Source organism: Oncorhynchus mykiss, chromosome 24, assembly GCF_013265735.2.
Source record: "Oncorhynchus mykiss isolate Arlee chromosome 24, USDA_OmykA_1.1, whole genome shotgun sequence".
Classification (NCBI taxonomy): domain Eukaryota; kingdom Metazoa; phylum Chordata; class Actinopteri; order Salmoniformes; family Salmonidae; genus Oncorhynchus; species Oncorhynchus mykiss.
In genome coordinates this window covers 13365982-13388481 of record NC_048588.1, presented here as the reverse complement: position 1 = coordinate 13388481, position 22500 = coordinate 13365982, and the positions used below count along the sequence as shown (strand labels likewise).

The following is a 22500-nucleotide window of genomic DNA, read 5'->3' as shown; positions in this document are numbered from 1 at the left end:
ACACACACACACACACACACTCTCTCTCTCTCTCAAACGCACAGTCACATGCACACAAACCCACTCCCAGTGGTGCTGAGGGCTGTATGTTGGTAAACACTGAACCCTTCAGAACCCTCCACATCATGAACTGATGATGCCCAGGCTCTGTGACCCATTAGTGAAGCTGACCTCATCGCTGACTCAGCGGGGGCGGGAGGTAAAGGGGGAGGGAGGAACAGGGGGGGAGGTAGAGGGGGAGGGAGGTAAAGGGGAAGGGAAGTTGACGGGGAGGGAGGGACTGGAAGGTAGAGGGGGAGGGAGGTAGAGGGGGAGGTAGTTAGAAGGACAGGGAGGGACAGGGAGGGACAGGGAGGTAGAGGGGGAGGGAGGGACTGGAAGGTCGAGGGGGAGGGAGGTAGAGGGGGAGGGGGGGACTGGAAGGTAGAGGGGGAGGGAGGGACAGGGAGGTAGAGGGGGAGGGAGGTAGAGGGGGAGGGAGGGACAGGGAGGTAGAGGGGGAGGGAGGGACTGGAAGGTAGAGGGGGAGGGAGGGACAGGGAGGTAGAGAGGGAGGGAGGTAGAGGGGGAGGGAGGGACAGGGAGGTAGAGGGGGAGGGAGGGACTGGAAGGTAGAGGGACAGGGAGGTAGAGGGGGAGGGAGGGACAGGGAGGTAGAGAGGGAGGGAGGTAGAGAGGGAGGGAGGGACAGGGAGGTAGAGGGGGAGAGAGGGAGGGACAGGGAGGTAGAGGGGGAGGGAGGTAGAGGGGGAGGAAGGGACAGGGAGGTAGGGGGAGTGTGGTAGAGGGGGCTGGAGGGAGGTAGAGGGGGAGGGAGGGGGAGGGAGGTTGAGCGATAGGGAGGGACAGGGAGGTAGAGGGGGAGGGTGGGGGAGGGAGGTTGAGGGGGAGGGAGGGACAGGGAGGTAGAGGGGGAGGGAGGTACAGTGGGCTGGAGGGGGAGGGAGGTTGAGGGGGAGGGAGGGACAGGGAGGTAGAGGGTGAGGAAGATGAGGGTAACACGGGGACGATCGTGACTAGAAATGATAAACACACAGATTAAACCCTCATTACATCAGTCTCAGCTCAAGGTCACAGCATTGTCTCTCTCTCCTCCTGAACAGCATAGACAGAGCAGCACAATGAGCAGAAGAAGACATCCAATAACATAGACACATCTAGTGAATGGCTGACAACCCACAGTGACACCAGGCCAGGTCATCCTCTAAAAGTGACTAATTCTGCAGTTGACAATGACTCAATTGTGAGGTCAGCTGAGCTAGAGGAAGAGAGAGAAAGAGAGAGAGACAGAGTGAAAGAGAAGTTCATTGTTCCAGTAGAATAGAGGGGACTGTGGGAGAGAAGACTCCTGGCACCTCCAATAGGCCTGGGATCCAAGTTCACAGCCATTGAGGAGACGGGCAAAGTGTGTGAGTATGAGACTTTATTGCCCCACATTAGAATTCACATTTCTAAGAGAATTTAAAGTTTGACCACAACAAGAAAGACTTATTTTGGGATGAGGGAGAAAAGAACGCTGCTGTCATACCAACCCAGTGCATTTCTCCATGGCAATGGCCCGTGTTCCAAACAAATTGGGGTGGAAAAAGGAGCAGGGGCCCAGTGGGAAGTCTGTTAACAAACATCCCCACACACACGGGGGGGTGTGTGTCTCTTGTGTATGAGTGTGTGAGACAGAGTAACTGCAGCACTCCCTTTCTAGTCTGAGACACAGGTATCTTCCCCATCATAGACTATCTGCTATCTGTCAGTATAGTGAGATGCAGTAGTGTTATCTCATCATCATTACTAATTCATCAGCCGTCAGCCCACACAGTGGAACACACGGATAACGTTTCATATGAGCAACTGCTCTACAGTAAACTACACACACACACACACACACACACACACACACACACACACACACACACACACACACACACACACACACACACACACACACACACACACACACACACACACACACACACACACACACACACACACACACTGAGATGATCTAAATCGATCAAAGAGCCCCCCCCCACACACACACACACACACAGCTCTGCTACCCAGGGAGCTGGCCCGGTAGATTGGGTAACTGGAGCTCCAGGGCCCTTGGCTCAGGTCGTGAGGCCCAGGACGGCACACTGACGCTGGGGTGATACATCTCCCCATCACCCCTGCCCTGGAGCTACTGCTGGGAGAAATATGGTCTCACAGCTGGCCTAATCCACCCAGCTCACTGGGGCGTTTCACACACACATACACAGGCACACACGCACACAAGCACGCACGGATTAGCGCTAGCTGCTTCTGTTAGATAATTAAGGCTAAGGGAGTTATACTTATCATTGAGTATCCGTGTGTGCGTGTGTATGTGTGTTTGTGTGTGTGAATGGGGTATGGTGATGCAGTAGCTCCATTCCCCTATTACTGCCTTGACTTGACAGATATGTAATCGATGACACTTATTAGCTAATCGTGGGTCAAACAGTAACATAATTGGTTATCTGCAGGTCAGCCTGTGACCCTATTGGCTAATGGTCCCCGACATTGTAAAGGAACTTCCTCCTTCTCAGTGAGATAATTGCAGTAGAAAACCAGACATCAAGACACAGCAGGGGAGCACAACAATCGTCCCAGACAAAACACCACAGGACACATGCTGCTATCGCCCTCCTCCCCCTCTCCAAAACACAACAGCAGTCAAAACAGAAGGAGATGAAAGAAAGTGAAGAAGAAAGGCTGACCCCTCCTCCTGACCCCTCTGACAACAAGAGCTTAGTCACCACCACCAACCAATCAGAGACGGACACAAGAGAAGAGACAACCAGTCCCTGTCCCCTCTGTCTCTAACCCGTCCCCTCTCTCTTTCCTTCCTCTCCTCTGTCCTCTTCCCACCTTCTCTCATCTACCCCCCCCCCCCCCCCTCTCACCAGTGTGTGTGTGATGGGGCTAGTGAGAGGGGCGCTGGCGGTTGCCTGGTAACCAGTCTAATTGAGGGGTCTCTAGAGAGTTAGTGTTATCCGAGCTGGAGTCCCCTGTTCTGTTCCAGACTGCCTTCTCTCTCTATTCTATCTTTCTATTCTTTATTGTCTGTTATCCTCCATGATTCTACTCATGTGCATGCATGGCTTTTTCAAGTTTTATGTGTGTTTGTCCCAAATCAACATGATAATTCAATAAAAACGCAAAAAAATAAACTGCAAGATGCAGCAGTTACAGATTTCTACAGTTCAACAATGATTACTATCAACCAGAACACTTGGTGAACCTCAGTGAAGTCCTCCCTCATCAGCGTTCTAAACTGCCCTGTTGGATTCAAGATGTAATGAGGCTTGTAGATTATTCCAAACATGGAGGGCGTTAAAACTAAAGGCTGATGTACCTCGGTTGGTAGAGACACGAGGGAACTCAACAGTTAACCAACCCTGTGAGCCTGTTTGGTGCGTGGTATTTTCATACTTCAGTAGAAAAGTGAGATTTGTTGGATAAAGCTTGTGCAGCAGAGTTTGGTAAACAAAAAGGGAGAAATCTACATGAATTTATAGAGGTCCAGCCAACCTGCTGATAAAGGATGCAGTGATGAGTATTAGACCTGTGTGAAGTGCGATACGGTAGACTGCATCTCAGGGTTTTAGAGTAGTGGCTGCTGCATTCTGATAAATGGTGTCACTTGTACAACCTGCTTCCCGTTGTTGGATAGACAGTATCTCTCCTTTCCATCCCTCCTTCTTTCTGTCTCACCATTAGTCCTCTTGATATATAGTACCTCTCTTTCTCTCTCTCTCTCTCTCTCTCTGTCTCTCTCTCTCTCGCTCTCTCTCTATGTCTCTCTCTCTCTCTCTCGCTCTCTCTCTCTCTATGTCTCTCTCACTCTCTCTCTGTCTCTCTCTCTATGTCTCTCTCTCTCTCTATGTCTCTCTCTCTCTCTCTGTCTCTCTATGTCTCTCTCTCTGTCTCTCTCTCTCTCTCTCTCTCTCTCGCTCTCGCTCTCTCTATGTCTCTCTCTCTATTTCTCTCTCTCTCTATGTCTCTCTCTCTCTGTCTCTCTCTCGCTCTCTCTCTCTCTATGTCTCTCTCACTCTCTCTCTGTCTCTCTCTCTGTCTCTCTCTCTCTCTATGTCTCTCTCTCTCTCTCTCTCTGTCTCTCTATGTCTCTCTCTCTGTCTCTCTCTCTCTCTCTCTCTCGCTCTCGCTCTCTCTATGTCTCTCTCTCTATGTCTCTCTCTCTCTATGTCTCTCTCTCTGTCTCTCTCTCTCTGTCTCTCTCTCTCTCTCTCTCGCTCTCTCTCTCTCTATGTCTCTCTCTCTATGTCTCTCTCACTCTCTCTCTGTCTCTCTCTCTATGTCTCTCTCTCTCTCTCTCTCTCTCTGTCTCTCTCTCTCTCTCTCGCTCTGTCTCTCTCTCTATGTCTCTCTCTCTCTCTCTCAATTCAATTCAATTCAATTCAAGGGCTTTATTGGCATGGGAAACATGTGTTAACATTGCCAAAGCAATTGAGTTAGATAATATATAAAGTGAATATATAAAGTGAAATAAACAATAAAAATTAACAGTAAACATTACACATACAGAAGTTTCAAAACAATAAAGACATTACAAATGTCAAATTATATATATACAGTATACAGTGTTTTAACAATGTACAAATGGTAAAGGACACAAGATAACTCTCTCTCTATGTCTCTCTCGCTCTCTCTCTCTCTCTCCCTCTCTCTGTCTCTCTCTCTCTGTCTCTCTCTCTATGTCTCTCTCTCTCTCTCGCTCTGTCTCTCTCTCTCTGTCTCTCTCTGTCTCTCTCTCTCTCTCTGTCTCTCTCTCTCTATGTCTCTCTGTCTCTTTCTCTCTCTCTCTGTCTCTCGCTCTGTCTCTCTCTCTCTGTCTCTATGTCTCTCTCTCTCTCTGTCTCTCTCTCTATGTCTCTCTCTCTCTCTCTCTGTCTCTCTCTCTCTGTCTCTCTGTCTCTCTCTCTATGTCTCTCTCTCTCTGTCTCTCTGTCTCTCTCTCTGTCTCTCTCTCTATGTCTCTCGCTGTCTCTCTCTCTGTCTCTCTGTCTCTCTCTCTATGTCTCTCTCTGTCTCTCTTTATGTCTCTCTCTCTATGTCTCTCTCTGTCTCTCTCTGTGTCTCTCTCTGTCTCTCTCTGTCTCTCTCTATGTCTCTCTCTCTTTATGTCTGCTCTGTATCTCTCGTTATTTCTGTTTTTATCATTTTTTAATCGTGTGCCACTCTCTCTCTCTCTCTCTCTCTCTCTCGCTCTCTCTCTCTCGCGCTCTCTCTGTCTGTCTGTCTGTCTGTCTGTCTGTCTGTCTGTCTGTCTGTCTGTCTGTCTCTCTCTCTCTCTGTCTCTGTTTGTCGTCTCTCTCTCTCGCTCTATGCGTATTCCTCTTCTGTTTCTTTTTCCTATTTTTCTTTGATCTGTTTTCCCTCTGCAGTCCCTCTGTCTTCTCTGGTCTCTGTTCCCCCTCTTCACCCCTCCATTTCCTAAACTATATTTTATCTCCAAATAAACATGGCATACTTACTGAAGACATTATACGCCACACACACGCCTGCACACACGCACGCAAACACACACACACACACACACTCGCACACACACGCACACACGTGCACACACGCACGGGCGTACACACACACACACACCGCTGTGATATGAGCCACATGGGGGATTAACAATGCATAACAGATAAATATGCCATGTTTGAAGCAGTGCGTCTGTTCACTGCTCTGAGAGAAACCCCATAATCACTGATCTGGAATCAGCTTACTCTTCCCCAATCCTTCTCCCAAACATTAGAAGGTAGCAGACTAAACTGACTGTGGATCAGCTCTTAGCTCAGTGTGTAATGTCACGTAACGATCAATAGAGCAGATCAGAGCAGCTGCGGAGATGCCTTCACTGGCCAGTATGGTTTCTTACCCTAACAGGGACAGTCAGAGGAGAGGCCCACACACACACAGCTCTTCGCCTATACCCTGTACTCCTCTCTACTCCTTCCTCTCGACTCCTTCCTCTCTACTTCCTCTCTACTCCTTCCCCTTTACTCCTTCCTCTCCACTTCCTCTCTACTCCTTCCTCTCTACTTCCTCTCTACTCCTTCCCCTCTACTCCTTCCTCTCCACTTCCTCTCTACTCCTTCCTCTCTACTTCCTCTCTACTCCTTCCCCTCTACTCCTTCCTCTCCACTTCCTCTCTACTCCTTCCTCTCTACTTCCTCTCTACTCCTTCCTCTCTACTTCCTCTCTACTTCCTCTCTACACCTTCCTCTCTACTACTTCCTTTCTACTTCCTCTCTACTCCTTCCTCTACTTCCTCTCTACTCCTTCCTCTCTACTTCCTCTCTACTCCTTCCTCTCTACTCCTTCCTCTCCACTTCCTCGCTACTCCTTCCTCTCTACTTCCTCTCTACTTCCTCTCTACTCCTTCCTCTCTACTTCCTCTCTACTCCTTCCTCTACTTCCTCTCTACTCCTTCCTCTCTACTTCCTCTCTACTCCTTCCTCTCTACACCTTCCTCTCGACTTCCTCTCTAGTCCTTCCTCTCTACTCCTTCCGCTCTACTTCCTCTCTACTCCTTCCTCTCTAATTCCTCTCTACTCCTTCCTCTATACTTCCTCTCTACTCCTTCCTTTCTACTCCTTCCCCTCTACTCCTTCCTCTCTTCCTCCTTCCTCTCTACTTCCTCTCTACTCCTTCCTCTCTTCCTCCTTCCTCTCTACTTCCTCTCTACACCTTCCTCTCTTCCTTCTTCCTCTCTACTCCTTCCTCTACTCCTTCCTCTCTTCCTCCTTCCTCTCTACTTCCTCTCTACTCCTTCCTCTCTTCCTCCTTCCTCTCCACTTCCTCTCTACTCCTTCCTCTCTTCCTCGTTCCTCTCTACTCCTTCCTCTATACTTCCTATCTACTCCTTCCTCTCTACTCCTTCCCCTCTACTCCTTCCTCTCTTCCTCCTTCCTCTCTTCCTCCTTCCTCTCTACTCCTTCCTCTCTACTCCTTCCTCTAAACTTCCTCTCTACTCCTTCCTCTCTACTCCTTCCCCTCTACTCCTTCCTCTCTTCCTCCTTCCTCTCTACTCCTTCCTCTCTTCCTCCTTCCACTCCACTTCCTCTCTACTCCTTCCTCTCTACTTCCTCTCTACTCCTTCCTCTCTTCCTCCTTCCTCTCTACTCCTTCCTCTCTTACTCCTTCCTCTCTACTTCCTCTCTACTCCTTCCTCTCTTCCTCCTTCCTCTCCACTTCCTCTCTTCCTCCTTCCTCTCTACTCCTTCCTATCTTCCTCCTTCCTCTCTACTTCGTCTCTATTTCCTATCTTCCTCCTTCCTCTCTGCTTCCTCTCTATTTCCTCTCTTCCTCCTTCCTTTCTACTCCTTCCTCTCCTCCTATTCCTCCTTCTCCACCTCCTTTTCTGAATATCTTTCTCTTCTCAAACTATTTTGTCCTTAACCACCACCTCATTCCTTTCTCCACCTCCTCTATTCTTCCTCCCTCACATTCTCCTCTTTTTCAAATCCTCATCTTCCTCCCTTTTTCCTCTCCCTTCATCCAAGACCCACCTCCTTCTCCCCCTCTACTCCTCCTGTTCCACCTCCTTCTCCCCCTCTACTCCTCCCGTTCCACCTCCTTCTCCCCCTCTACTCCTCCTGTTCCACCTCCTTCTCCCGCTCTACCCATCCTGTTCCACCTCCTTCTCCCCCTCTACCCCTCCTGTTCCACCTCCTTCTCCCCCTCTACTCCTCCTGTTTCACCTCCTTCTCCCCCTCTACTCCTCCTGTTCCACCTCCTTCTCCCGCTCTACCCATCCTGTTCCACCTCCTTCTCCCCCTCTACCCCTCCTGTTCCACCTCCTTCTCTCCCTCCTGTTTTATCTCATTCTCCCCCTCTACTCCTCCTGTTCCACCTCCTTCTCCCCCTCTCCCCCTCCTGTTCCACCTCCTTCTCCCCCTCTACTCCTCCTGTTCCACCTCCTTCTCCCCCTCTACTCCTCCTGTTCCACCTCCTTCTCCCCCTCTACTCCTCCTGTTCCACCTCCTTCTCCCCGTCTACTCCTCCTTCTCCCCCTCTACTCCTCCCGTTCCCCCTCCTTCTCCCCCTCTACCCCTCCTGTTCCACCTCCTTCTCCCCCTCTACCCCTCCTGTTTCACCTCCTTCTCCCCCTCTACTCCTCCTGTTCCACCTCCTTCTCCCCCTCTCCCCCTCTTGTTCCACCTCCTTCATTGCTGCACCCCTCTCCCCTCCTCCATCATCTCCATTTTATTTTTTCCATCTACGTACTTCTCTTTCGTCCTCCTCCTCTCCCTGCATTACAGTCATATTGTCTATATTCTCGGTGAGTACGAGGGGAGTAAAGCTCTGATGTACTGTACTACTTCAACACTCCACTCGTCTAATCATTCCTCCCATTCCTCATTAAGTAAAGTGGGACACTTCTGTCGCAGTCTAGAGATGCCGTTTCCAATCCACCCGCCCACGCACTCTCTCACATCACACACACTTTTACATTTACTGGCTGTTGTGCGCTACAGTGTGCAATAAACACATTGCATCTCAAGAATATACTCAATAAAACATGATAATATACATAAACCCTTAAATATGTTATGCACACACACACACACACACACACACACACACACACACACACACACACACACACACACACACAGAAAGAGAGAGACAGAAACAGCTCACCCTTCCCAGACATCTATTGATCAGGCTCAGCCCAGGGGAAGGGGGGAGGAGGAGGGACATTATTCCCTGAAGTCAAATGTGCGCTTAGCAACCGCCTTAGTCATCTGATTCCCAGACCCATCCCATAATACAAACACCAAACCCACTGGGATGTGCCTGACAGCCATGAAACACAAACCCCTGCAAGATACGACAACCACTAATGACAGTCAGTCAGTATTACATGATGGAAACCTATGGGAATACACACATGCATACCAGTCCTACTGCAGTATCTCAGCCCCTGTTGCTCCACAACAGCTAACATAACACATCCTCTACTCTACTAACTCTGTCTAGCCTCAGCACATTTATTAAAATGGAACCTTTATTTAACTAGGCAAGTCATTTAAAAACAATTTCTTATTTGCAAAGACGGCCTACCGCGGCCAAACCCGGCCAACGCTGGGTCAATTGTGCGCCGCCCTATGGTTGTGAGACAGCCTGGAATCGAATCAGGGTCTGTAATGATGCCTCTAGCACTGAGATGCAGTGCTTTAGGAGCCCTAGTTGAGAGCGCTAGCCCCAGCACTAGTCCCAGCTAGTCTCAGCACTAGTCCCAGCTAGCCCCAGCACTAGTCCCAGCTAGTCTCAGCACTAGTCCCAGCTAGTCTCAGCACTAGTCCCAGCTAGCCTCAGTACTAGTCCCAGCTAGCCTCAGCACTAGTCCCAGCTAGTCTCAGCACTAGTCCCAGCTAGTCTCAGCACTAGTCCCAGCTAGCCCCAGCACTAGTCCCAGCTAGTCTCAGCACTAGTCCCAGCTAGCCTCAGTACTAGTCCCAGCTAGCCCCAGCACTAGTCCCAGCTAGTCTCAGCACTAGTCCCAGCTAGTCTCAGCACTAGTCCCAGCTAGTCTCAGCACTAGTCCCAGCTAGCCTCAGCACTAGTCCCAGCTAGTCTCAGCACTAGTCCCAGCTAGTCTCAGCACTAGTCCCAGCTAGCCTCAGCACTAGTCCCAGCTAGTCTCAGCACTAGTCCCAGCTAGCCTCAGCACTAGTCCCAGCTAGCCTCAGCACTAGTCCCAGCTAGTCTCAGCACTAGTTCCAGCTAGCCTCAGTACTAGTCCCAGCTAGCCTCAGCACTAGTCCCAGCTAGTCTCAGCACTAGTCCCAGCTAGTCTCAGCACTAGTCCCAGCTAGCCCCAGCACTAGTCCCAGCTAGTCTCAGCACTAGTCCCAGCTAGCCTCAGTACTAGTCCCAGCTAGCCTCAGCACTCGTCCCAGCTAGCCTCAGCACTAGTCCTAGCTAGTCTCAGCACTAGTCCCAGCTAGCCTCAGCACTAGTCCCAGCTAGTCTCAGCACTAGTCCCAGCTAGTCTCAGCACTAGTCCCAGCTAGCCTCAGCACTAGTCCCAGCTAGTCTCAGCACTAGTCCCAGCTAGTCTCAGCACTAGTCCCAGCTAGTCTCAGCACTAGTCCCAGCTAGCCTCAGAACTAGTCCCAGCTAGTCTCAGCACTAGTCCCAGCTAGTCTCAGCACTAGTCCCAGCTAGTCTCAGCCCTAGTCCCAGCTAGTCTCAGCACTAGTCCCAGCTAGTCTCAGCATTAGTCCCAGCTAGTCTCAGCACTAGTCCCAGCTAGTATCAGTCAGTGTCCTGTCTTACCTGGTGAGAACAGTTTTCCTGGTGAACCATTCTTCACAGCATCCTAGACAGGCGCGGGCTTGCTGCGCCTCGGTAATGACAACGTGAGTGGGAGTGGGTTCCCAAAGCTGCTGCGGTTTTCCGACTGAGACACAGGGGGAGGAGAGGGGGAAGAGATCCAGCCCCAAAACGGAAAGAGAGACCAGAGAGAGAGAGACTGACTGTATGTCTGCGTTCTGGTGTCACTCTCTACTGATCCTGCTGCTACTGATATGGCTGCTCCTCTCCTCTGTAGTGTCCTCTCTTTCTTTTTCCCTCTGTTGCTCTGTCAGGGTCTGATCACTTATTTTCCAAAAGAGAGGGAGGGGGAGAGAACTCAAAAAGGGAGGGGAGTGAGAAAGAGGAGGAGAAACAGAAAGGGAGAGTGAATTCCGTGGCCGTCTCTCTCCCTGCCGGAACGGGGAAGGGGCAGACTGACTCATCACAGACACAGTCAGCCAATGGGGTGATAGAACAGGGTGGGGGAGACAGGGGGCGGGGTGAGGGATCAGAGGGGGAGGTGACCTTCCGCTGGTCTACAGAGCTAGAGCACCGAGGTGGAAACGCCCCACAGAGAGAGAGAGAGAGAGAGAGAGAGAGAGAGAGAGAGAGAGAGAGAGAACAAAAGGGGGAGGAGGGGGAGACAGAAAAAGAAAGGGGAATGAGAGAGGGGAGGAAGAGAAGTGACTCCCATACCAAACACCCTTTCATCTCAATCCCTAAATCTTCTCTAAGTGTTGAGACACTATCTTAATGGTTGCAATTTGAAGAGAACTATCTTAACTATAAGCAGTCCTTTTGGTGAGTTACAGGGGTATTTTCCATACTCTGCTGAGTAATCCACTCGCTATACTTTTATCTATGACCTAATTACAGTATTTGGGGAGTATAAAAAGTCTGCAGGGCGTCTTTACAAACTAAAAACTGTTTGAATGTATGACTAATGCCAAGAAGCACATATTCATATTCATAGGTTTTCACAACTTGTGAACAGTTGACTATTTTCTCAGCGTTGGTGTGTATGAGTATGACAGAATGTGTGTGTCTGTTTGTGCGTAGCTCCTTTCCTCTCTGTCCGTCCTCCCTCGTCTGTGTCCCCCTGTGGTACAGGATTATAATCTGTCTGGAACAGATGGCCTCTCTATAATCCACCAGCAGGGAAGGCCGCCCAGGATGAACTCTTCTCGCTCTACCGTTCCCTCTATCCCTCCGTCTCTTTGTGTTTCTCTGTCTCTCTGTCCCCGACAAGTCAATGGCATGCATGTGACAACACTCTCACCGAATAAACATGCCCGCTATGCCACAGGGATTTCAGAGTATTCCACAAATATTCTAGATCAAAGTATATTGTTTGGTATTGGTTGTCCATGATGAAACAATAGCTTGGCTACTGTGTAGAAGGACAGAACGCTCTCTCCATCCATCAATATCTCTCTCCCACTGATCTCTCTCTCTCTCTCCCTCCTCTCACCCTCCTCTCCCCGGTCAGAGATAGACAGATGTCTCTCAGACTGTATGCCCTCACTGGAACAGTGTATGTGATTGAGAGATCGCTGATCTCTGTCCGTTATTGATCTCTGTTGTGCAACGGTGGCGTTTATCGATAAGCCCAGTCCAGGGTTTAATGACCTGGAAGTAGATCGATGTTGTTCCCGGTCTGATCCGAGTGGCCAGGCTCTGGATCGTTGACTCTGGTCTGGAAGGGTCAACAGGGTTAACAGTGGCCCTCTGGGCTTATGGTAGAAAGTCCAATAAGACAGAGTAGAGAGGAACCCTACACACTACAGGTGTATTAGGACGGATCCAGTGTTTCAGTAGTATTAACCATCACACTGTCTTTTACAACTTCAAAAGGCTCCCTCCTCCCTTTCTGGAATATCAATACCACACTAATAAAACACAGTAGGAATATAAATCCTAAACACACACACACACGCGCACGGACAGACACACGCTCCCTGAGCTATGTTTTGACATGAGAGGATCCAGCCCCCACCTCTCTCCGCTCCATCACCATGGTAGCAGACACTTCCTGCTGACCTTCTGTTGGTTGTCAAGGTTTTGTAAATCTGAATCAAGGGCAAGGTGGACACACAAAGCACATCCACGCGCATATGAGACTGTTAACTCACACATGCACACACACATATATGTGCGGACATACGCACCCACGCACGTGCCCACACACACACACACACACACACACACACACACACACACACACACACACACACACACACACACACACACACACACACACACACACACACACACACACACACACACACACACACACACACACACACACACACACACACACACACACAGGACAAATATCCAAAGATCTGATTATCTACTATACCTATTGGCAGCAGATTACGGCCCAACCCATCCAAAACCAACAGGGAGTAGCCTAGATAGAGGTTATAATCTAGAGATTATAATCTGTAGATTCTGACTCAAACTGCTACAGAATTTCCATGTGGCTTTTCAGACCTGGCCACAAGAGAAGTCATTTAGAATATGTGAATATCATCATATTGTGCACTGTAAGGTATGTGTGTTAGAGTGAGTTTAAATCTCTTTGAGAGTGTGTGTACATATGTGTGTGTGTGTGTGTGTGTGTGTGTGTGTGTGTGTGTGTGTGTGTGTGTGTGTGTGTGTGTGTGTGTGTGTGTGTGTGTTTGCTGTCCCTGAGGGTGTGACACAGATACACACATTCAAGCGGAAATAAGAAATACCTACAATCTGATCTGACCTGATCGATGGCCCCATGACATAAAACTGAGGATCAGATGAGAGGACAGAGACAGTTGGCTCTGATCCCAGGTCAGTCAGTAGGGTAACATAATGGAGGGCATATCTAATTCATTTATTGAACGAAGTTTCCTCTCTCTCTCTGTTTATCTCCTTCTGCATCTTCTTGCCCTCCCTCCCTCCCTCCCTACACCCCACCCAGTCTCCCGACCTCCCTCCCCCACCCTCCCTCCCTACACCCCACCCAGTCACCCTCCCTCCCTCCCCCCCACCCCACCCTCCCCTCCCTCCCACCCCCTCTCCCCCAGTCTCCCTCCCTCCGTCCTTCCTCACAGCTGGATGAGAGGAGCACAGATGCTTTTAGAGCTGACATTTTCTGTCAGTGTAAAAACACTGAATATTTAACCAGTGGGTCTCAGCAGGAGGAGAGGAGCCTGACTGAGACCCCCTCAGTAATGAGCTCTCTCTCTCTCTCCCTCGCTCCCTCTGTCTCTGATCATGTAGCTTCAGGTAGAGCCTGGCTAGGACTACAGAGGAGAGATCATTGATCTCAATGTCTATGTCTCTGGAAGAGACCCTCTATACATAAAGGTGGCACAATGGGACATAAAATAGAGGATTGTCCATCTGACAAAATAATATCATTTTTTCCCCCTCATTAGCAGTTGTGGGTTCGTTATGTTGTTGGAAGTGGGCTACAGATAAATAATCAAAGTTATTTATATAGCCCTTCTTACATCAGCCGATATCTCAAAGTGCTGTACAGAAACCCAGCCTAAAACCCCAAACAGCAAGCAATGCAGGTGTAGAGGATCGTCCTCAACTCCTTTGTTCTTTCTCCTCCGCGACCTGAAAACCGATAAGTGGTCGAGTGGTCGAGGAGAGTTTCAATTCGTTAGTAGGTGAATGAAGGAGGCTGCTCACCTCCTTGATTACTTACTTCGACAGAGGATGCCTCTCGCAGCAGGAGGCACAGAAGTGTTTTAGAATCCGCCACACCCTCTTTGAATCAGCTGTTGTTTTCTCAAAGGAGAAAAGGATGCACAGGTTTAAAAACCAGAAACTGGTTAGTGTTTTATCTGTAAAATGTCTGCCACAACTAGCAACACTTGTTTTAGCACTTTACACGTTTATTTTGGGATTCCACTCCTGTAAATGTAATTTGCCTGATGACGCGAATGGAGAGGGAGTCTCGTTTCATACAAGCGGGTTTCTACGTTTCCTCTCCTCCCTTACTCGACTACCTTTGACCTTCAAAATAAGGCAAGGAAAGGACGGAGGAGATAGCAAAACCAATTGAGAAACTCCCAGTGTCCCTGTAAACTCCCTGTTAAGTTATGTTATGGGGAGTAAGAGTCAGAGGGGTCAGTCTGTATAGCCTGGGTGTATAGTCAATCTGTATAACCTAGATGTATAGTCAGTCTGTATAGCCTAGGTGTATAGTCAGTCTGTATAACCTAGGTGTAAAGTCAGTCTGTATAGCCTAGGTGTATAGTCAGTCTGTATAACCTAGGAATATAGTCAGTCTGTATAGCCTGGGTGTATAGTCAATCTGTATGACCTAGGTGTATAGTCAGTCTGTATAGCCTGGGTGTATTGTCAGTCTGTATAGCCTGGGTGTATTGTCAGTCTGTATAGCCTGACTATATAGTCAGTCTGTATAACCTAGGTGTATAGTCAGTCTGTATAGCCTAGGTGTATTGTCAATCTGTATAACCTATGTGTATAGTCAGTCTGTATAGCCTGGGTATATAGTCAGTCTGTATAGCCTGGGTGTATAGTCAGTCTGTATAGCCTGGGTGTATAGTCAATCTGTATAACCGAGGTATATAGTCAATCTGTATAACCTAGGTGTATAGTCAGTCTGTATAGCCTAGGTGTATAGTCAATCTGTATAGACTGGGTGTATTGTCAGTCTGTATAGCCTGGGTATATAGTCAATCTGTATAGCCTGGGTGTATAGTCAGTCTGTATAGCCTGACTATATAGTCAATCTGTATAAACTAGGTGTATAGTCAGTCTGTATAGCCTGACTATATAGTCAATCTGTATAAACTAGGTGTATAGTCAGTCTGTATAGCCTAGGTGTATAGTCAGTCTGTATAGCCTGGGTATATAGTCAGTCTGTATAGCCTAGGTGTATAGTCAGTCTGTATAACCTGGGTGTATAGTCAGTCTGTATAGCCTGGGTGTATTGTCAGTCTGTATAGCCTGGGTGTATCGTCAGTCTGTATAGCCTGGGTGTATAGTCAATCTGTATAACCGAGGTGTATAGTCAATCTGTATAGACTGGGTGTATTGTCAGTCTGTATAGACTGGGTGTATTGTCAGTCTACTCTGTACAGCCTAGGTGTATAGTCAATCTGTATAACCTGGGTGTATAGTCAGTCTGTATAGACTGGGTGCCAGTCTGTCAGAATGTCTCTTTCTGGTCAACAGGCTGTATAGTCATGCTGAGGATGTGTCAGGGCTACAGCTCTGTGTGTTCAGTGTGGCAGTGACAGATGATGTTCTCCACATGACCTGGCTACCAGCCTCATTCACATGCTGTCACACACAGGGAAGGAGAGGACGAAAGAACAGACACAGTCACAGACAGAGCGAGAGAGAGGGAGAGAGAGAGCTCAATTTTCGGCATGTAATACCATTGAAAGCCGTTACAAATATCCATCCCACAATAGGGAAGTGGGAGCTTAAAGGTTCATGGTCCCCCAGACTACCCACCACAATTAACCCTGTAACCACGGAGAATGAATGCGTCAAAAATAGACATTCATCCATAATGTGTCAAATTTGGAAGGAAAAATATGAGATCTTGTTGAGAGACAGAAAGAGATAGAAAACATCTCATGAGTTTGTGCTTAAGAAAAGGACACTCTCTCTTTAAAGAGTTGCCCTGCGTTAGCAATGCATTCTGGCAGGGTTAGAGTCTGTGTGTGTGTCTGCTCTGAACAGGACTTTTATTTTTAGCCTGGTATAAACAGACCCAGTTGGGAGGCCCTGTCTAGTGCCCGGTCCTCAGCCCACCTCAGCTCAAGCACACACACACACACACAACCGCACCAATTCACCAGTGTTGCCGCGCCCCGCCCATGGAGGAGGGAGGGGCGGAAAGAGAGGGGGGGGGGGGGGGGGTGAGAGCGGAGAGAGAGAGAACAAACACACACAAACCACTGTGCCTGACTGCCCTTTATTCTAGTGGTATACCCACTGACAGCAAGGTGATGGATGACTGTTTCAACTCTGTCTTTGAGCTAAAACCATGCTGCCATTCTCTCCTTCTGCTTTGCTCTTTCTTTTCCCATGCTATAAAGGTACAGGGCCTTGCTCTTTCTTTTCCCATGCTATAAAGGTAAAGGTACAGGGCCTTGCTCTTTCTTTTCCCATGCTATAAAGGTAAAGGTACAGGGCCTTGCTCTTTCTTTTCCCATGCTATAAAGGTACAGGGCCTTGCTCTTTCTTTTCCCATGCTATAAAGGTACAGGGCCTTGCTCTTTCTTTTCCCATGCTATAAAGCTACAGGGTCTTGCTCTTTCTTTTCCCATGCTATAAAGGTAAAGGTACAGGGCCTTGCTCTTTCTTTTCCCATGCTATAAAGGTAAAGGTACAGGGCCTTGCTCTTTCTTTTCCCATGCTATAAAGGTACAGGGCCTTGCTCTTTCTTTTCCCATGCTATAAAGGTACAGGGCCTTGCTCTTTCTTTTCCCATGCTATAAAGCTACAGGGCCTTGCTCTTTCTTTTCCCATGCTATAAAGGTACAGGGCCTTGCTCTTTCTTTTCCCATGCTATAAAGCTACAGGGCCTTGCTCTTTCTTTTCCCATGCTATAAAGGTAAAGGTACAGGGTCTTGCTCTTTCTTTTCCCATGCTATAAAGGTAAAGGTACAGGGCCTTGCTCTTTCTTTTCCCATGCTATAAAGGTACAGGGCCTTGCTCTTTCTTTTCCCATGCTATAAAGCTACAGGGCCTTGCTCTTTCTTTTCCCATGCTATAAAGGTACAGGGCCTTGCTCTTTCTTTTCCCATGCTATAAAGCTACAGGGTCTTGCTCTTTCTTTTCCCATGCTATAAAGGTAAAGGTACAGGGCCTTGCTCTTTCTTTTCCCATGCTATAAAGGTAAAGGTACAGGGCCTTGCTCTTTCTTTTCCCATGCTATAAAGGTACAGGGTCTTGCTCTTTCTTTTCCCATGCTATAAAGGTACAGGGTCTTGCTCTTTCTTTTCCCATGCTATAAAGGTAAAGGTACAGGGCCTTGCTCTTTCTTTTCCCATGCTATAAAGCTACAGGGTCTTGCTCTTTTCCTCTCATATTTTGTGATGTTAATCTATGGTCCCTCCCTCTCTTGTTCAAGCAATAAAACAGTACTCTCTCTCCCTCTCTCTGTTTCTCTCTCTCTCTGGTCTGCCGTGACTGTGCAGAACGCTGAGTGACAGACACAGAGCAATAACCCAGCTCTTAACGGCAACATAAATCCCCATTTCCTCTGCACCATGCTCTGCAACTCTCAGCCCCTCCGCCCTTTCATCACACCAGCCCACGTTTTCTTAGGGGGGAGAGGGGAGGGCAGGGGAGGCAGGGTAGGCAGAGAAAATGGTCTCCTGCTGTATTCTGCTTGTTCTGAGAACAGGGGGACGTAATGTCCTCTGACAGCTTGAGGAAAAAGACAATTAGCCGGGAACAGGACTGGGAGAAAGGGGGAGACAGGGAGGGGGAGAGAACCAGGTGGAAAACAGTATGGAACTGGAGGAAATTGGGAGTCGGGGGAAAGGGTATTTGGCCAGAGGGCGAGCATACAGTAGGGTGGATGATCTAGGTACAATACATTGGGTCAAGGGTAGGTGTGAGGTTAGCTCAGTGACTCACCGTGACTTAATCAGAGGAAGGGTGTGTGTGTGTGTGTGTGTGTGTATGAGAGACACTGATGGAATGTGTAGCCCTGGTCTCCCTCCACACCGACCTGGACCCCGCACTGCAGCTGGCTCGCCTTGATGACATCACACCTAACTGCTTATCCCAGGCTATCTAGGCTATGTGGCGTACACTGAACTGATACCCAGGGAGATAGATTGAATGTAGAAGGGAGGGAAGAGCAGTCAAGCTGTGTGTGTGTGTGTGTGTGTGTGTGTGTGTGTGTGTGTGTGTGTGTGTGTGTGTGTGTGTGTGTGTGTGTGTGTGTGTGTGTGTGTGTGTGTGTGTGTGTGTTTGTTAGCATGTCATTACTAAGTGGGGTCATCGAGACCGTCACTGATAGAACTGCACGTTAACATCTACTGAGAGCGGATGTGAATGTGTTTCCTGTGACAGTCCTGTCTGGCTGCTTACACCAGAGCCAAACCTGATGACCTTGCAACGTATTTGTTTCCCTGTGTTGTACAGTACGTGTGTGTGAACAGTATTCTGCTCGCTCTCTATATATTGTATCAATGAAAGTTTGTAAATGTCAGGGCCAGGTGTGTGTGTGACGCAGAGATGGTGGTTGTGATTAGAGGTCGACCGATTAATCGAAATGGCCGATTAATTAGGGCCGATTTCAAGTTTTCATAACAATCGGAAATCTGTATTTTTGGGCGCCGATTTCCAATTATTTACAAAAAAAATGTATTTACATTTTTTACACCTTTATTTAACTAGGCAAGTCAGTTAAGAACACATTCTTATTTTCAATGACTGCCTAGGAACTGTGGGTTAACTGCCTTGTTCAGGGGCAGAACGACAGATTTTCACCTTGTCAGCTCAGGGGTTCCAATCTTGCAACCGCACAGTTAACTAGTCCAACGCTCTAACCATTGCACTCCACGAGTAGCCTGCCTGTTACGCGAATGCAGTAGAAGCCAAGGTAAATTGCTAGCTAGCATTAAACTTATCTTATAAAAAACAATCAATCATAATCACTAGTTATAACTACTAATCCAGTTTAGCAGGCAATATTAACCAGGTGAAATTGTGTCATTTCTCTTGCGTTCATTGCACGCAGAGTCAGGGTATATGCAACAGTTTGGGCTGCCTGGCTTATTGCGAACTAATTTGCCAGAACTTTACGTAATTATGACATAACATTGAAGGTTGTGCAATGTAACAAGAATATTTAGACTTAGGGATGCCACCCGTTAGATAAAATACAGAATGGTTCCGTATTTCACTGAAATAATAAACATTTTGTTTTCGAAATGATCGTTTCTGGATTCGATCATATTAATGACCAAAGGCTCGTATTTCTGTGTGTTATTATGTTATAATTAAGTCTGATTTGATAGAGCGGTCTGACTGAGCAGCAGCAGGCCCGTAATCATTCATTCAAACAGCACTTTCGTGCGTTTTGCCTCGGCTTTTGTGGAGCGATGGGTAACGCTGCTTCGAGTGTGGCTGTTGTCGATGTGTTCCTGGTTCGAGCCCAGGTAGGGGCGAGGAGGGGGACGGAAGCTATACTGTTACACTGGCCATACTATAGTGCCTATAAGAACATCCAATAGTCAAAGGTATATGAAATACAAATGGTATCGAGAGAAATAGTCCTATAAATACTATATTAACTACAACCTAAAACCTCTTACCTTGGAATATTGAAGTTTCATGTTAAAAGGAACCACCAACTTTCATATGTTCTCATGTTCTGAGCAAGGAACTTAAACTTTAGCTTTTTTACATGGCACACATTTTTACATGGCACACATATTTTACATGGCACATATTTTACATGGCACACATTTTTACATGGCACATATTACTTTCTTCTCCAACACTTTGTTTTTGCATTATTTAAACCAAATTGAACATGTTTCATTATTTATTTGAGGCTAAATTGATGTTGATGTTTTATATTAAGTTAAAATAAGTGTTAAGGGTTCCTAAAACATGCCCACACAACATCAATGACCGTACAGGGTCCTGACCAAACCACACGAGCTGAACTTATACAGGGCTGACCACACACGGTTAGAGAGCCAACGGCATTAGCACCAGACAAACCAAGTCACTGGGACGCAGTCTAACTCCCTGTTGTAGCTGCCAGGTGGTTTAGTCCTCAAGCACATTTCCTCCACAACAAGACAACACTGCTCCAGGCCAACAGCTAAATCAGACCCCCCGCTGAACAGAACAAACCTCTGATTATGTCCAATGCAAAGTCACGACCGCCAGACAGAGAGGACAGAGCAGAGAGGACAGAGCAGAGAGGACAGAGCAGAGAGGACAGAGCAGAGAGGACAGAGCAGAGAGGACAGAGACAAGAGGACAGAGCCTGCCTGACTGACTATATTACCACAGAGTTACAATGTTGCCGGATTGTCACAAAGTATTGGTTCAAACTGGATCTTAGTCAGGTCAAACTCTCTCAGGTGGAAACATGGCATGAAAGAGTAGTCATTAGCACAGGAAACTTAGTATGATGACAGGGGTGGTTTCTGAGTAAGACAGAGAGAGAGAGAGAGAGAGAGAGAGAGAGAGAACAGCGAGTATCAGGTAGTAATAAGGCATGATGGCTGGGATCACCCCCCCCCCCCCCCCCTCTTCTCTCCTCCTCCAAGACACACCTGCTCTTTGTTAGACGCCACATAGCAGACAGTGGTGGAGAATCTAAAACACCCCTCCGGCTACTGAAAGGCACGTGGTCTTCCTCTGTGCTGGGTCTATGGTGAAACACACAGGCTCTTCGTTCTCTCTGTGTTTGTACTGTGGAACGATGGACTGTATCATCACTGAAGTGGGTCTATGAAAGAGTAAAACCTGCAGTCCTCTACATGTTCTATGTACAATAACACATTAAAGTAACTGACAGTATCATTTGTCAAAAAGGATAAGCACAATAAAGTGTGCAAAACGATCTAAACTTCAAGTTACAATCCAAAGTACAACGTTTATACTAAGGTGACCACCCCTGATATGAGAGGAGTGGACTTTTACCTGGGTGTACTGCCCAACTTGCTGTGTGGAATCCAAGGTTAAGCTGCAAACTATTCCACTAATGAAAAAAACGATCTTCCCAGCCGCTGGCGATCGCTCACAGGAAAATTGGAGAAAAGCCAGAACCTTGAAGCAGTAACAGAAACGTGTGTAGAGCGACAGCAGGAGAGAGAAAACAGTCCGACTTTGAAGCCTGGACAGCACGGTCTGCCCACAGCGCGAGTGTGTGAGAGCTGTGTAGGAGGCCTGGCGTGCTGGAGCGGGTACTGACACACACAGGCGGGTTAGGGAGAGTCCCAGACGCTTGGGGGCTGAACCAGACACCGGAGCCCCAGCACCTGGCCATGGCCCTGCCCACCTCTAACCCCCCTTGCCCTCCCCTGGTCTGAATCTTTCCCTCCCTTTCCCTCCCTCCTAGCCTATCCACTCCCACCTCTTAACCCTGTCACCAAACACCTCCACCCAACCCCCAGACACTCTGTGCTGCTCTCTACCCAACCCCCATGTACTCTCTGCTGCCCTCCACCCAACCCCATCCACTCTCTGCTGCCCTCCACCCAACCCCATCCACCCTCTGCTGCCCTCCACCCAACCCCAACCACTCTCTGCTGCCCTCCACCCAAACCCATCCACTCTCTGCTGCCCTCCACCCAACCCCATCCACTCTCTGCTGCCCTCTACCCAACCCCCATATACTCTCTGCTGCCCTCCACCCAACCCCCACTCACTCTCTGCTGCCCTCTACCCAACCCTAATCCACTCTCTGGTGCTCTCTACCCAACCCTAATCCACTCTCTGCTGCCCTTTACCCAACCCTAATCCACTCTCTGCTGCTCTCTACCCAATCCCAATCCACTCTCTGCTGCCCTCCACCCAACCCCATCCACTCTCTGCTGCCCTCTACCCAACCCTAATCCACTCTCTGCTGCTCTCTACCCAATCCCAATCCACTCTCTGCTGCCCTCTACCCAACCCTAATCCACTCTCATGCTGCTCTCTACCCAATCCCAATCCACTCTCTGCTGCCCTCTACCCAATCCCCATCCACTCTCTGCTGCCCTCTACCCAACCCTAATCCACTCTCTGCTGCCCTCCACCCAATCCCCATCCACTCTCTGCTGCCCTCTACCCAACCCTAATCCACTCTCTGCTGCTCTCTAACCAATCCCAATCTACTCTCTGCTGCCCTCTACCCAACCCCCATCCATTCTCTGCTGCCCTCTACCCAATCCCATCCACTCTCTGCTGCTCTCTACCCAATCCCATCCACTCTCTACTGCCCTATCTCTCTACCACTTAATCTCTCTCTCTCTCTCTCTCTCTCTCCCCAACTTCCATTCTTTCTTTTCCCCCTCTCTATCTTTCCCTCTACTCTATCATCATTCCCCAGTGTTTTGCTTGTGGTTCTATATATCCTCTATGAGTGCCTGCACTAGAAACTTCTCTTACCCTACAATCTTCTCCCCCCGCCTCTCTCTCTCTCAACGTGGCACAGGGCTGACT

The 22500-nt window shown here is 48.5% G+C and overlaps 1 protein-coding gene across 4 annotated transcripts in view; it reads right to left on the bottom strand.

Annotated features, from left to right (window-relative positions):
- Nucleotides 1-22500, bottom strand: part of LOC110503785 (schwannomin-interacting protein 1) — a 337443-nt gene that overhangs the window by 29376 nt on the left and 285567 nt on the right. Inside the window, exon 1 of one of the 4 annotated variants that reach the window (XM_036961848.1) lies at nucleotides 10324-10761. The exons of the other annotated variants lie outside the window; for them this stretch is intronic. Coding sequence (XP_036817743.1) covers nucleotides 10324-10353 — 30 coding nt within the window. The 5' untranslated portion in view covers nucleotides 10354-10761. Of the gene's footprint in view, nucleotides 1-10323; nucleotides 10762-22500 lie in introns of those variants that run through there. 4 annotated transcript variants of the gene reach the window in all.